Source organism: Lissotriton helveticus, chromosome 1_1, assembly GCF_964261635.1.
Source record: "Lissotriton helveticus chromosome 1_1, aLisHel1.1, whole genome shotgun sequence".
Classification (NCBI taxonomy): Eukaryota; Metazoa; Chordata; class Amphibia; order Caudata; family Salamandridae; genus Lissotriton; species Lissotriton helveticus.
Genome location: NC_136057.1, coordinates 746719765 through 746735190, shown reverse-complemented (window position 1 = coordinate 746735190; position 15426 = coordinate 746719765). Strand labels below are relative to the sequence as shown.

At 44.1% G+C, this 15426-nt stretch overlaps 1 protein-coding gene across 1 annotated transcript in view; it reads right to left on the bottom strand.

Moving 5' to 3' along the window:
* ADAMTS20 (ADAM metallopeptidase with thrombospondin type 1 motif 20) overlaps positions 1 to 15426 on the bottom strand; it is a 1463844-nt gene that overhangs the window by 1072371 nt on the left and 376047 nt on the right. Inside the window, exon 9 of the mRNA XM_078648053.1 lies at positions 7244 to 7390. Within this exon, the coding sequence (XP_078504179.1) occupies positions 7244 to 7390 (147 nt within the window). The remainder of the gene's footprint in view (positions 1 to 7243; positions 7391 to 15426) is intronic.

The window sequence follows — 15426 nt, the reverse complement described above, 5'->3', positions numbered from 1 at the left end:
GCGGGTAAGCATAGGTGGGTCCAGGATCTTCTCTGCTCTGATCAGAACGGAAGCACAAGGGGAGTGGCAATTGTAATCTGTGCTAATGCTGGGATCAAGGTATAGAAGTTCGAGACTGATCACTCGGGTTGATGGCTGGTTGCATCATTATTAGTAGAAAGCTCACCATTGGTGTGCGCAGTGTACTATGGGCCTAATCAAGATACTCCAGGGGCTCTGTTGAGCTTAAAAGCTAGCCTTTTGGCTCTGGCGATACCAATTATCATAGAAGGGGATTTTAATCTGATCTTGGTTGAAACTTTGGATCGTACTTCAAGGGTTAAATATACCCCCCTCGTAAATCACAAATTGAGTTGAAAAATATTGTTAAAGATTTTAATCTACTAGATATCTGGAGGGTGAAAAACGGTAATAAAAAGGATTTTTCCTTCTACAGCCGTAAATACAGGCACCACTCTAGAATTTCTTTTTTTTTACTAGATCAGGTCCTTTATCCTACAGTGGACTCTATAGTATATATTCCAGCTTTGCTTTCTGACCACTCTATGGTGGAATTGATAATTAAGCTTAAGCAGAAAAAGCAACAAAGAAGGTAGATAGGTCTATACTATTAAAAGAGGAGGTTAAAGATAATTTAAGGACCCAGGTATAGGAATACTTTAGACTTAATTGTGGTACTACGAATGATCAAGTTGTATGGGAGGCCTTTAAGGCCTTTATTAGGGGATCCCTGAGCGCACTGATGATCGGGAGAAATAAATCTAGGAGGACGATGGAAGAAGAAAGCCTCTCTAAGATCAAACAAAAAGAACAGCAGCTCCAGAGGGCATCGGCCGACCAGCAGAATAGTCTATCACGTATACAAAGTGAGCTAGATTGTCTACAGGCAGAATACCAGGCAAACTTAGATAAGATCCTAAAAGATAGATGGGATGCAAGTAAACTACAAAACTTCTCCTACGGGGAAAAGTGTGGCCGACTTCTTGCCTGGAAAACTAGGACAGATACGGTTAGGAACCAGATTAAAAGTCTATCACTGCACAGTACAGGAGTCATTACACATGTTGGCGACCAGATTCAGGAGGACAAATTATTCATGCAAAATTTATACAAAGAAGATACCTGTTTTTCATCTCAGAGAGGAGAAGAGTGGTTGAACCAGCTAGGGTTGCCTCAGTTATCAGAGACGGATAGGGCATTTTTGTGCTCAACTATAAAAGAGGATGAAGTCCGAACCCAGACCATGACTAAGGGTAAGGCAGTCGGCCCAGACGGGCTCCCAATAGAGCTTTACTTGATAGGGTTAGAAAAAGTTGTTTCTGTTTTAACGACTTTGTTTAATAGAATATACCTGTCAGGTGAGACTACCCCAAAAACATGGTCTGAAGTCACAGTTACTCTGATCCTGAAGCCGAATAAAGACCCCTTAAAAATTGAGTCTTATAGACCAATTTCACTGCTAAATTCCGACTACAAAATCTTTGCAGGGGTTTTAGCAGCAAGGATGGCAAGAGTCATTAAAACCATTGTACATCAGGACCAGAGAGGCTTTATTCCCGACAGGCAGTTAAATGAGCTAACCTTTCAAGCTATTGCGGCAATAATTGTGGCAATAGATAAGAAGCTCCCATTGACCCTTGTAGCCATCGATGCCGCTAAGGCTTTCGACCAAGTGAACTGATCGTATCTATGGATGGCTCTATCTGGGGTCGGATTTCCTGATAATTTTGTGTCATCAATTCGGTCTCTTTATTCTAGCCCCGAGCAAAAAACGTAGTGAATGGACTCCTTACAGATTGGATCACAATCTCATGTGGAACCAGGCAAGGGTGTCCCCTGTCACCCCTTTTGTTCAATTTATACATTGAACCGTTTGTCTGCCAGCTAAGGTCCGATCCTGTGATTAAACCTTTTAAAATTGCAGATCTAGCATTAAAATTTGCTCTATACGCTGACGATCTCCATATGTTCACTTCCAATCCGGTTCAAGCTATCCCCAGACTATTGGATCAGGCAGAATCCTTTGGGGAAATCTCAGGATATAAAATAAATAAAGATAAAACCGAGATTATGCAATGGAACCAGGAAGTGCGGACACCAGGGGCTAACCCACGAATGAGGTATCTGGGTATATATCCGGCTCAAACTATCTCAGAGATACCTACATTAAATTTAACCAGAGTGTATAAGGACGTCTGTGGCCTGCTACAGCGGTGGTCAGGCCTCCCTTTAAACATCTTTGGGAGGGTAAATCTAATTAAAATGATCATCTTACCGAAAATAACCTTATTATTTAATTCAATTCCGCTAACATTTAAGGCACTAGACATCGGTAAATTACAAGGGAAAATTGGCTCCTTTATCTGGAATACCAAGTTGTCAAGAATCTCCAGGAAAAAACTAAGGAGACGTTTAAGAACAGGAGGGTTAGCATTACCAGATTTACTTATCTACTGTCACTCATTTCATTTCTAAAATTTTAGATTGTTGGCCGATAAGACAGATGCATCTTCCTTAGGTCTACTGTTCCAAGCCTTATTGCATGGCATACCTCGAGGGCAAGAATATTTCCTCTTTAAATATGGCGATCCAAGGTTTTACAAGAAGGTCAGGCTTAAGATCTTGGGTGCTGCCCTGAAGAACTGGCTATATATTAGAAAAAGTCTAAGAATCCCATACTATGCATCCCAGGCCCCGATTTGGGACTCTCCAGGTACGCCAGATTGCCTTAATGATCTACTATCCCGTCCCCTTAAAGTGGCAGGATTAATGTGTTGGCGGGATCTGCAGAAAGATTCACAGCTTCTGGGTTGGGAGTCCCTGTCTAGCTTGACAGGTGGGACTCTTACAAGGTTTAAATATTACCAGCTGTCAGGATGGTGGGCAACTAAATCCTGGGGCTTTGATGCATCCAATCCAAAGTTTGACTCAGTATCAAGGAGGGGCAGATGGAAGCGGGAGGTGTCCTTTTGGTACTGGGCCATGCTTGAGGCAGAGGGAGTGACAGAACCCAAACTTCAAAAACTTTGGGGTAATGTTACCAGTCTAAATCCTAACAACATTAAGGACATGTGGGGGGATTCCTTTACCATGCTTCAGGTAGTGGTTAAATCAGCTCCACACAAAAGAAATCATCTTTACACCATGCATAAAGTATATATATCACCAAAATAATTAGCCAGAATCACCGGTTTAGAGCATCATTGCCCTAGGTGTAAACAACCGGCAGTCGACGACTTCCATATGTTCGTGGATTGTCCGGTGATAATAAGTTATTGGATCAAAGTACAGGAATTTCTGGTAGATGTACTGTATAAACAACTGGTGGTTACCCCGGGAACTATCCTTTTTGGGCTGAGCACAGATTACCATCTTAATGACCTGCCGTCCAAATTAATTTTTTATTTTATTATTCTGGCAAGGCAAGAGATTTATTGGTCCTGGAAGAATGTAAATGCCCCTACTTTCACAGAGTGCCTGAAACATATAATTCTTATAAGTGAATCTGACATGGCATGTGACAGTACAAGTTATGATAAGGTCTGGGCAGCCCTAGTGGCTTGGCGGAACAGGTAATGGTATTCCAATGATTTCACCTTGGCACTGTTGGTTCTTTTCCTCCAAAGTAACGCAGGGTCACCACGGAAGCGTGAAATGGAGTGGACTAAGAAAGCAGTAGCCGCTTGAGGGTTATACACTTCTCTCTCTGCACGGGTCTTGAACATCAGGGCCGGAACAGGTCGATCAGCGGAGAGAGGTTGGGGTTTCCCATCAAGAATGCCCATCATGGTATATGAGGAATAAAAAAAATAAAGAGCAGCAGCAGGATCTCTGCCCTCCTCAAAAAAGAAAGTAGTCGCTACATAAGTAAAGAGATTTTCTTTCCCCATTAATACACATTTGCATTAACGAGTAAACAGAGACAGCACTCAGTGGCGTAGCAAGGGGGCAGGGTGGTGATACAGCAAACGCACAAATTTGCAGAGGACGACGCTCCCCCAAGGGGGAGAGGCTCATGGCCGGTGCCATAACCCACACTGAGCCCTGGGAGGAGAAATGGTTATGGGTGCCCAAAAGCACTCAGAAGCAGTGCCAGTTGTCCACATCCCACCCCCCACGAGAGCCATAGGCCGCCGTCCAATAAGGGGCTTGGCGAGATACAAACCCCCCAATGGGGGGGGACAGCACCCGCATGGATGGAAAGGTGTGGGGGGTATATAAGCCACCGCTCCTCCAGGTAGCTCCTATCTTCGTGGAGTGGGGGAGCTGCGCACTTGTTTTTCAGACCGACTCTTTTTCCAGCCTACTGCGAGGAGAAGCACTGCCGGTAAAGGCATCGGGTCAGCTGAAGCACTACTGTACTCGGGGACGAGCAAGGTTTGGAGCCCTAAGCCCGAAGGTGCGCCTGCTCTCTTGATACATCGCCGCGGCTGAGCTGCGATCAGCTACACCGGTGGATTTTGGCCCCCCCCTCCTCACCTCCACTCCGGAGCACCATGTGGCCAGGCCTAGGGGCGCCCGCTCCGGTTTTTGATCACCGCCACAGTCAGAGCAGCGATCAGCTGTGCCGTGGATCTGCATCTACGCTTGGTGCACAGTGCTACTGAGCCCGAGGCGTGCACGCTCCTTCAATTACCGCGCGGCCGGAGCCGCGATCAACTGTGCCGGGTGGTTATCCTTCCACCTCCTCGCGAAATGTCGGTTGGGGACTTACCCGGCGGCACCGGCCCCTGTGTTGAGACAGGCCCGGTCACCCTGGTTACAATTAAAGGTGCGCCCAGGCTCGGCAGGATCTCCAAAGAGCATTAGCAGGTTTAAGAACTGCTCAGCTTTGAATTGCTTTTGCTTGTCGACGATCCCGGGAGTGCAAGGCAGCGGGGGGCTCCTCCTTTCCCAACCGGCACCGAATCAGCGTGTGAGTCCCCTGCCGGCACACACTCGCACCAGCGCCAGCACTCCCGGTGGTCGGCCTCTGCCTACAAACAAGGTGGTTTACTATAACAGCCATCAAGCCCCACCCAGCGACTCGAAGGAGGGAGAATTAAAGGGCGTGGGAAACCAACCAAACGGTGGTCCCAGAAGAGACAAGAAAAGAAGGACTACCGAGAACTAAAAAAAGAACTGGTTTGGATTCCATTTATGAACTGGGGAAATGTACAGAATGTACTGCAATGTGATATGCATAACATGCTAAGGATATGTATGATTTATGACCAAGATATGGCAGTTCGCAACTGACAAAGATGACCAGGGGTCATGCTAATGATGACCAAAATGAGTATGTATATAATCCTAATAAACTGCGGCCAAGAAACAAACACTATAACAACAATGCATGTTGGCTAATTTATTAGGGTACAAGGTTGGTGGAGTGGGGGAAGGATAGAGCAGAATGGGCGCAGTACGGGGGTTATGTCAGCACCTTCCCTCCCGCTCTTACCTGGGGCCGCCGCTGGAAGGCAAACGCAGGAGGGATGTATGACGTTACAACGCATACTTTTACTCCGCAGACCGTTACAACGCGACTTTTACACCGCATACCGTTACAACGCATAGCGCTTAGAGGTGCTGGATAGTGGTAAGTATAATTTACTATTCTAACTCCAGTCCCCGTGGACCCTAGGGAAGGTGTTGGATAGTAAATTATACTTATTCCCTATCCTAGAGCGCCCCCCAGCGCAATGCGTTGTAATGGTATGCGGAGTAAAAGTCGCGTTGTAATGGTAGTGCGGAGTAAAAAATGCGTTGTAACAGGTGTATACCACGCAGGAGAATCACCAGCACCACCCTCCCCCTACATGCAGCCACCACAGGGCGGAATACGCAGGAGCTGCCACGGGCGGAAAAAGGTTAGCTAAGCCACTGACAGCACTGGCACCGCATCTAGTGATTTTTTTGGAGCTGGGGAGATGGGCAGGCAGGATGGAGAGAAGTTAGTGTGTGTACGGGCAAGTAGCGAGGACGAGGAGGGATGGGGAAGCAAATTAAACCACAAGCAAAGCACAAGCAGCGCAGAAGAACAATAATCAAGGGAGCCATCAATACTTGGACCATGTTGCAAGTATTCAGATGAAGACATACTGAAGCCATACAAAACCGACTCGCACTCACTAATTACAGGCGCTGAGAAACAAAACTGTTTGCGAGGCTGCTCTCTCCTCATTATTAATTTCTTTTTGCAGGCAAAAATAGCACAAAGCCCAACAACATGTTGGGATTTCCACCATGTAAGGTACAGCTGTTTCCAACCAGCGTATGAAAGCTATCAAAAGCAACTGCAACACAAAGAAAGAGTGGCTGAGTACATTAAAGCACACATCTAGTTGTACACTGTCTGACAAGCAGTTACTTCCATGATGGCATCAGAGCTTGGGAAGCAGTGAGGTTCTCCATGACAGAGTACAGGCCGAGTGGCTCAATTCAGGTCTAAGAACTATAAAATTGCACAGGGCCAGGTTTGAGTCTCAGCAGTGGCTCGACACCCTGTCATTCTGAGCAAATCACCTAATAGCTCGATGTTTAAACAAAAAAAAAAACATGATTGTAATGTTGTTTAATGTTTCCCAGTACCTCATAAAAAAACATGAATGTAACGTAACTGGAGTTCACGTAAAGCGCTCTAGTACCTTTGGGTCAAGTTTGCACTAGAGGTGAAAGAAGCACCAAGCACAAGGGTGAGTGGGAAGGAGAAAAAATTAAAAAAGTACCTTAATCATAGCATGAGCAGTGGACGGCCACTAAATTCAGTAGAATCAATCTGTACTTAGTCCGTGCTTCAAGAAGGGTACAGAAGTGACAGATTAGCCTCCAGTGGCCAATAAAAAGACACCAAAGACGAGTGACAAAGGAGCCCACGAATCGTAAGCAATGGGTGGCCTGCAAGACCTTTGCTATAAAAAATAGTCTTGCAAGCGAGAGCGCATGCGCTGCCGAAGGCTTGACCTAAAAACACATTTCTTTACTAAGGGCTGGGGTTCCCTTGCAAATAAATAGCCCGAATGCACAACATTAACAGCTTTACTGATCCTACAAGCAAGATCTCCCCTGGAATCCTAACCTTTGCAGAGTCCTGTTAGATCAGAAGCACCACAGAACATCCACAATCTAAGCTGCATTGCGTGTGTCCTGAAATATTTAATGCAAGGGCTAAAGGAATCCCAGAGGCTAGAGAAAACTAATAACAAGTAAATCACAAACATACAAGGAGCCATTTTTCACATGATCAAAAGTCTCTTGCACTTACTCCAGAAAGTCAGTGACATATTTTTGACTGCATTTTGACCAGGTCCACGGACTTGAGTTGTAATTCAAAGTTGGTGCCATTACATGGAACTGATGCTTTACTCCAGATTCCTTGCATTTAGGACTGTCATCGTGAGGCATATTAAATCTAAAAACAAACAAAAGCACAAAATTAAATGAGTTCTTCTTATACACCCAGGAAGTTATTGGTTGTCTCTATTGTAAGTGTTGAGAACGATGGTCTATTTGTGCTTCACTTGACGTCTGTAATTAAATTGCTTACAGTGAGGGTCTATTAACCATTTGTGGATGGCTACTTGTTGGTTAACACAAAATCCATCACACACTAAATGTAAATGTAAATGTGGGATACTTGTAAAGCGCACTGTTACTCTACCCGAGTGTCCTGGCGCTGTAGACCACTGGGGAACCCGTCCTGGTTTTCCCTGTGAGATGGTCCCTTTCTGGGTATCTCCAGGGTGAAACCAGGCATCCCCGGCGTCTGTGGGGGGCCGTTGTAGAGATGAGGCAAGCTTAATGCCCAGAGTTACCGAGTGTGTTCCCTGGTTAGAGTAGGCACTGAGGCGAGAATTATCGAGTCCGTTGACCCTGGTCCAAGACTCTGCCGCGTCGGGAATTGAACCCTGGTCCCGGGCCGTTCTCTGCTTACAGGTCTGCCGCCTCTAACCAGTGAGCCTCACCTCTCCAAACATTGGTTTGGCCACCTTTTCTTCTGCTGAAGCTCCACGTCAAATGACACTGGTGTTCCCCATGCAATTTTTTCTCCATTATTCCAGCCTTCCTTTGCCTGAAGCAGTAAAACATGTTGCTTACTATCATGGCATCTGATTTTTTTTATGTGTTTGGAGTAGGCACCATACATTTTGACATCTAATGTAACAAGAAGATTGGTTTAATTTGATTTCTAGCTTTTTAAATCATGTATTTATTTTATTTATTTTTCCAAAACGGTTCATGTCTTCCCTTTTCCTATGGAGTACTGAAGTTAATTTCCTCATTCGCGACTGTCTTACAATAAAGAAGACAAAAAGGAAATCAAGGGAAAGAGGATTTTAGAAGGTTTTCATTAAAGAAAATACACATTGCTATTATTGCTAGATGAACACGGCACCCTTATCAACTCGATTTTAAACAGAAATATTTGCCACAGACGTTTAGAATCATCTGAAACCATGGGCACGTAGGGAAAGTTGTGCACAATTCCCAACCATTATGAACTTAGCCATGCTGCTAACTTGTAAGACTTCCTTCCACCAATTTGGAAAACTCAGAAATAGTGCTTACAAGGATAATCTTTGCCTGTACACAAAGGACTCGCATATAGGAAGGGCCAGTGTAAGAAGTTTACAGGTGCAGGCTTAGGGTCATCATTAATCACTACTGTTGTACTTCATAAACTGGGGTTCCCACCACAAGAAACAGAGTGCACCAGAAGAAACTGTTGTTGGTGTATCTCTGTCACCCAAGGAAAGCCGGAAGGAAACCTTGCTTCCTCGGGAAAGGTTAACAAGCATGTCTATCACTGCTATCTGAGGCCAAACTCTGGGAAGTGATTCCTGTAACTTGGAGTACTGAAAGTGACCAGAAAAATGAAATTCAAGTTTGGCGAAGTTAAGACTGTTTTCAGCCCTAAGGACCGGGACAAGTTGAAGAGCCTATCAAAGAAAGGTTTACTGGAGGGAAGCAGGCAATATTTCCTGGTTTGTTCCTCTCTGAGTTTTTCTTTGTGTGCTGTAAAAAACAAGGTTTTAGCTGCACCTTGTGATGCATTTTTGAGGACCCCTCCCTGGATTTGCTCCAAGACTTTCCTCACTGAAGAATTGCACGCTTCAAAAAAAGGATAAGCTCCAGGGTATGGTGCGATACAGGTAAAAGGATGCACAGTGTCCCCACCAGCAAAGCAATGCTAGTGGCCTCATTTTTTGTGTTAGGGCTTCTCAAACCTGTTGGTGTCAAAGCTCAAGGATTCTGAAGAACCTCTTAATTGGCATGAACATCTTTGTGGAATCCATCTTAGCACCAGCATCCTGCCTTTCCCCATGCTAGGTTTTTGACTACCACAAAAAGCAGTCTTTTTTATCAGATTTGGGTCATCCCCACCCTCCAAATGGGCAATTGCCATGGCCTATTTAGAGATGGGGAACTGCAGGGTTTCTGACCCCACCGTCTGAAACCCTTGACCTAACAACACAGTGCCACCATGTCACAGCTACGGTCACTCCACCATACCTAGCTTGGGGTGATCATGTCTACATTTCCCTACCTGAGTCCCCCTTGAGTGCTATGGCAGTCCCATGGTATGGAAAACAATAAATGGCCTTCACAGAGAGAGAGCTATTTGAACACCAGAGTTATTGAGAGTTTCTTTAATAACAATATTCAGCTTTAGGAGTTTGTGTATTACAACCAGTAATTTCAACAGGACCAAAAGAACACTCGCTCAGCAATTCACACTGCAGCCGCCTGGTAGGTGAGGACCTCTTAAGATCATTGGCTGTCCGCTGGAAGAGCAGCAGAAGTTTTTGCTGAATTGGTAGTTATGTGGGAAGCCCACCCTACTTTAGATGATGGCATGAGTCAGAAGGTAAAACTGTTGAATAGGTGATCATTATGCCTTACCTGACCCTCGCTTTATCAGCACAGCTGAAAAAGACACCAAGCTCCCAGCCATAGACGAACATTAACTTCTGAGTGACCATTTTTTTCTAAGGATGGTTTTTGAATGTTCTATAACAATTCATAAATGCTGATGTCCTAACTGACTTTTGTTACTTTTGATGTTCTGTTAGTGATTACATTCTACTCTTATTTACTTAATTGGTTTGAAAAAGGTGTTGACTTTTTTTTTATTATCTACATTCTTGATTTGATGTCCCAACGCACCATTTCTCTGAGAAGCCTGTAGTTTGTCTCAAGCTACCAAAATTTAACCAAGAATTCAAACCAGAAACCTATTCCCAAGATACTAGGGCCTTTATTATGAGTGACCTGTGACTTCCAATGAGCACTGTGATAGGAATGACTGGGCTAGTGCAATTATGAGTTTATAGGGACCATTGCTTCTTGGTGGTATTCAATCCAGAGATTTCACTTGCTGGGAAAATATATGTGAACCAGAATCTTGCGTGCTATTCCCCTATTGTATCTCCCCCTTCGAAATCATTGGACTCCCCGATATTGGCAATTTCGATGGGTGTGGGAGGAAGGCGCCTGGGCCACTCATAAGGAGGACACAGGAGGCCTTTTTTATCATCCCCTTATGCCACTGCTGCGTCATTTCTATTTACACTGTGGCTGCATAAAATATGCATTAGGTATAATGTATGCAGGGTGGGCATTCCCCCGCAAAAAAGGCTCATAGTAGTGGCAAAGTGAAATCTATGAGATTTTATTACGCCACTTCTAGGACGCCACTGCGTCAAATTCTTATGCCTGCTTCACAGCATGTGTAAGGAGTGATGCAGGCACTTTCACACGGGGCTTGCCCCATTCACAAGGACACATTGCTTGAGTTGCGTCTGTTTTCAGACACACCCTAGCAATGTGCCAGTTTTACACCTACAAATACGTCAGGAATACTGACGTATCTGTAAATCCTTGAGCCATGGAGCGCCATTCAGTAAATACGGTGCATCCATGGAGTCGCAAGGAGGGCACACTAAAAAGTGTTGCATCGCTGTTATCACGCAGAGATGCAACACTTTTCATAAATCAGGTCCAGACTATTTAACTTTGTTGAAGCGCAGTCACAGCCCACGTCAAGACTGAGGTCACGCACCCTCCCAGCCATGAGTTCCATTCCCTACCTGCATTACAAGATGATTATATTGGACCTGCTTGTTTCATATCTGCAACTTCCAAACTAAGGGGCGATTACGATAAGGCCCGGAAAGGCTCTGACCGACAGTCGGAGCATTCCGTGCAACATCGTAATCGGCCTCTCGGTTATTCCGGCTGGCTTCCGAAGGGCTCAGGAACACATTGGCCAGTTGGACCTTTAGGTGCCTACCACGGGGTGCAGAGATGAACAGCACCTCCCATTTCCCTATGGGAACATGAATTACGGCTGGTTTACGGTGGTAATGCATGCTTCCATAGGGAAATGTAGGATTGCGACCGAACAGCGTTCGGTCACATCCTAATAAGGCAATCGGGACTGCCGACCAGAGGTCGGTCAGTCCCAGGACCGAGACAGTGTCAGGCAGACTTCAGTCCGTCCAACATCGTAGTTAGGCCCTGAGTGATGTTTCGGAGGATTTATATAGCAACGCATTAATTCTTTAAAACAAATTCAATGTGAAGTTCTTTAGCTGCTCTTCCCAAATGAATATTTATTATTCTATGATTAAGTATAGTTTCCATATGTTAATAATGTCATAAGAAAAACCAACTCTGCAAATGTTATCATGGGAATCTCTGATTTAAAATTAATTGAGGATGAGAGTCAGTCCAAAACACTACAAAGAGACATTCCTCTCTTTCACACACATGCTCTAGATTTCATGTCTGTGTTCTTGGTGAGCTAATGTAACTTATTAAATGATTAACCACTGTAACAATTGGATATGCAGTTGTAGCAGGTTGCACATTTGCTGGGTTGTAGTTTATAAGATGTGACTAACATCACCACTGAAAAACTGCTAGTGAGGAATGCAATTGGCATGAAAGCATTAACCGCACCAATACTTCACTGTCTTTGAGGGTTTGCATGCTTATTATTCTTATATAAAATTTAGTTTTTAATAACAGGATGTATGGAATATGGTAAAAAAAACTGTACCATCTATATATAGTGATAGCCTATTTTGGAGTTCCAACTCGTAAAATAAAGTGAAATTCACTTAATGGTGAAAAAAGTATACCATGTTTATAGTGTAACTGCAACATCTGAATAGGACTAACAGTGCTATTCACAGTTTACACAGTACATATTCAATGTTTATTGAATAGAACAGAGGAAATGTTTAAAAATAGAGCACGTTGGAGCAAGATGAATAGAAGATGGAAGTACTGTCGAATGGCTCGAAGCAAGAAGAATAAAACTAAAAAGAAACCTGGTATGGCACAAAAGGTAACAGTTGGGACCGAGATCTAAGAAAAGTTGAAGAACAAAGAAGTAACTTTTCATGTGAAATAGGAGCACAGACACGTAAATGTTTAGCGGTACAAACAGGCTTTACACTTCATGGGTAGGAGAGTTTTTTAAAGAAACGAAAATCTGTGCTTGAAAGCACATTTTGCATTATAAATGGATCAAAACAAGATAGATTGAAGATGTCAATTCTGAACTCGCTTTGGGGTTTCTTCACATTGTTTTAATGAGGCGGGGGACCAATTTCAAAAGCTTATTTCATGAAAACCATCTACATTTATGAGACAACTCTATGCTCCTCTCCTCCTGCACGACCATGCCGACGAACCATGTGCCCCCCTTTTAACCACCGAACTGCAGCCACTCTTCAGCAGAACCTGCGAGGACTCAGATTGAATGGAAAAGGGGCACAGTTTCTCCCCAAACCAGATAGGAATGACTGCAGCTTCCCAGTTGTGGGTTTGTGGTCATGCATAAGTGTGGTTTTGGTCAGGGCCGGCCTTAGGCATGTGCAAGCTGTGCACCTGCACAGGGCCACCAAACCCCAGGGGCCACCACACCAATATATATCCTTAATATAATAATCCTCTGAGGATGGATACATATTTGCGTGGCGGCCCCTGGCAGGGATTTGGTGGCCTCCGGCTCTGTTCCACTTCCAAACACCCTGACCCTACCCCCTCCTCACTGGCCTCGGCGCTCCGCCCCGCTCGGACCCCTTCTTCCGGGGCCCTCCACCTACGCTCCCTGCCCAGGGCCACCTTGAACCTAGAGCCGGCTGTTTTGGTATCATTACCAGTGGGAGAATGGAAAGTCTGTGAAATGTTCCACAACACTCGGTGTAATCACAGGAAGAAATGTGTTTTCGGAAAACAAAGTTCTACCGAATACTATTGAGAAATAAACACAAAAAACAAAGTTAGAACTACAGAAAGCCTTTTGTAAGTTTTGTACGAGGCACTGAGTTTTAGTTTGAGACCATGAAGTTTGGTTGTGGAAATACGGGCAGTTGGTAAACCCCCGCCTGACCTTCGTTGCAGACGCTGCTGCCTTAGGCGATGAGATGATATGCATGCTCCATTGCTACAGAGATCCCAGTATAGACTATGTTATCTTGCGAATTGTTGATATCTGAATTTATAGCTGCATACAGAGGACAGCACCGGAGACCAGGTTATTATATTTTTAGAGAGGTGTTCATTACCCTTCAACGGGGCTTGCAGAATGGCCAGACTGTGCCTGGATGATTCATATACGTTAGGATTCTGTGTAGATCCAGAAGGGTACCATACACTGAACAGTAAAATCCAGAAGCAGGCAAGGCTGCTAAGAGCTTTAGAAGAAGTCGGCCATCACAAGGGTAGTTATGCCACACCTCCTTAATATTTGCTTTTATGTATACATCGTTTGTATTGTGTCTTTCAAAGGTAAATGGTTATTTGGATGTTCTTTAATGTAGCCATTTCAGAGATGGGTGTTTCTTTTAGTGTTTTCCTCAGCTGCGTGATAGGCTGAATGTGTGGATGTGGTCATCACAATCTGTGAGTACTAGCTCAGCTCTTATTTCAGTTAGTGGAGACTGAACAAATGCCTCCTTTGCACCATATTTTTGTTGACCTTCAGCTATTTGACTTGCATTTCAATCAATGTCCCACTTGAAATTGATACTCACTTTTCTTTGTTGCTACTGCAATTCTTCCATCAAATGCAAGGGTATTTTAAAGATTGTAGCTGAATGCGATTTCCTCCTTTGCCTTTTGCGAAAATAACCTCAAAATGACCCTGATTGCAAACATGTGGTTGGATGAGACTCCTGGTTCACACAGAGTGTAGCAGTTCCTGAAAAGTATGGCATCCTGAAGGTCGATAGACACTTAGTGATGGATGGAGAGAGGCAGCAATTCTTCACTCATTCCTATCATGTTACAACATTAGCATACGAAGTAAAAGGTCCTTTGAATATATGACTTTAGGGTTACATAAAACCATATTTAAATATTAATGAGACCCATAAACCAAACTCTTAATTGCAGGACTTTTTTGTGTTTTGATGATGGTTCTGAAAATGCCATATTTGAAAGTTAAAATACTCTTTCGGGTTTCGCATTGTCCCAGCAGATGCAGGTACCAACCTACAATAAGCGATGTGTGCTTGATAAGTTATTCAGCTACCCATTCACGTTTTAGGGAATTTGGACAGATGACCTAAAATGGAGGGACCATGAGTTAATATTCTTCAAAATCAAGCACTCCCCGTGTCTGTGTGACAAGAAGAACAGGATTGTAGGTGCACATGGAAATGGAAACTTAAAGAAATCCAACTGCTAACTGATTGAGTGCCATATTTTGGCAAAGAAAGAGGAATCTGAAGCAATTTCTAACATTGCCCTGGCCCCGCCACTGAACCATACTGCCAGGAAGTATGACAAGCAAAGATATAGGGAAAGTGGTTATAAGGAAAGAAAGCACATGTGATTGCATGTCTGCTTCGGATGTATGATAGTACAACGCGATCGTTTTGATCGCGGTCCTTTACATCGCGGATTTTACAATTCAAGTCGTTACAACGACTTGTGTTGGAGGGCGCGGATTGAGGATTAATATAATTTTCTATTCCAACTCCAGCCCACGTAACAGTAGGGAAGGTGTTGGAATAGAAAATCACAATATACCTTAACCAAGAGTGCCATCCAGCGCAAGTCGTAGTAATGACTTGCGTTGTAATAGCAGCGTGGTAAAGGTCGTGCGGTGTACACACCGCGTTGTGAACGACGTTTACCATCTGCTTCCAACCTGTTAATGGATCAGGCTTCCAATCAGCATTGTCCCAGGAGCAGTAAGTACAAGTTCAATGGGGTGCTGGCCTTAAATTGAAGAACCAATCAAATACAGAATAAAGAATGTTTATCTCCTCTGGCCAATCAGCTGTAACAAGCATACAGGAGACCAGCTGGAACCCAGAAATAAATCATTTTATATCTCAAGGAACAAAATAGTTAGTGCTGGTACTCGTGAAGCAGAATAAATTAGGAAGATAAAAAAAGACCTGAGCAAGTTGAGAGGGAGGAAAA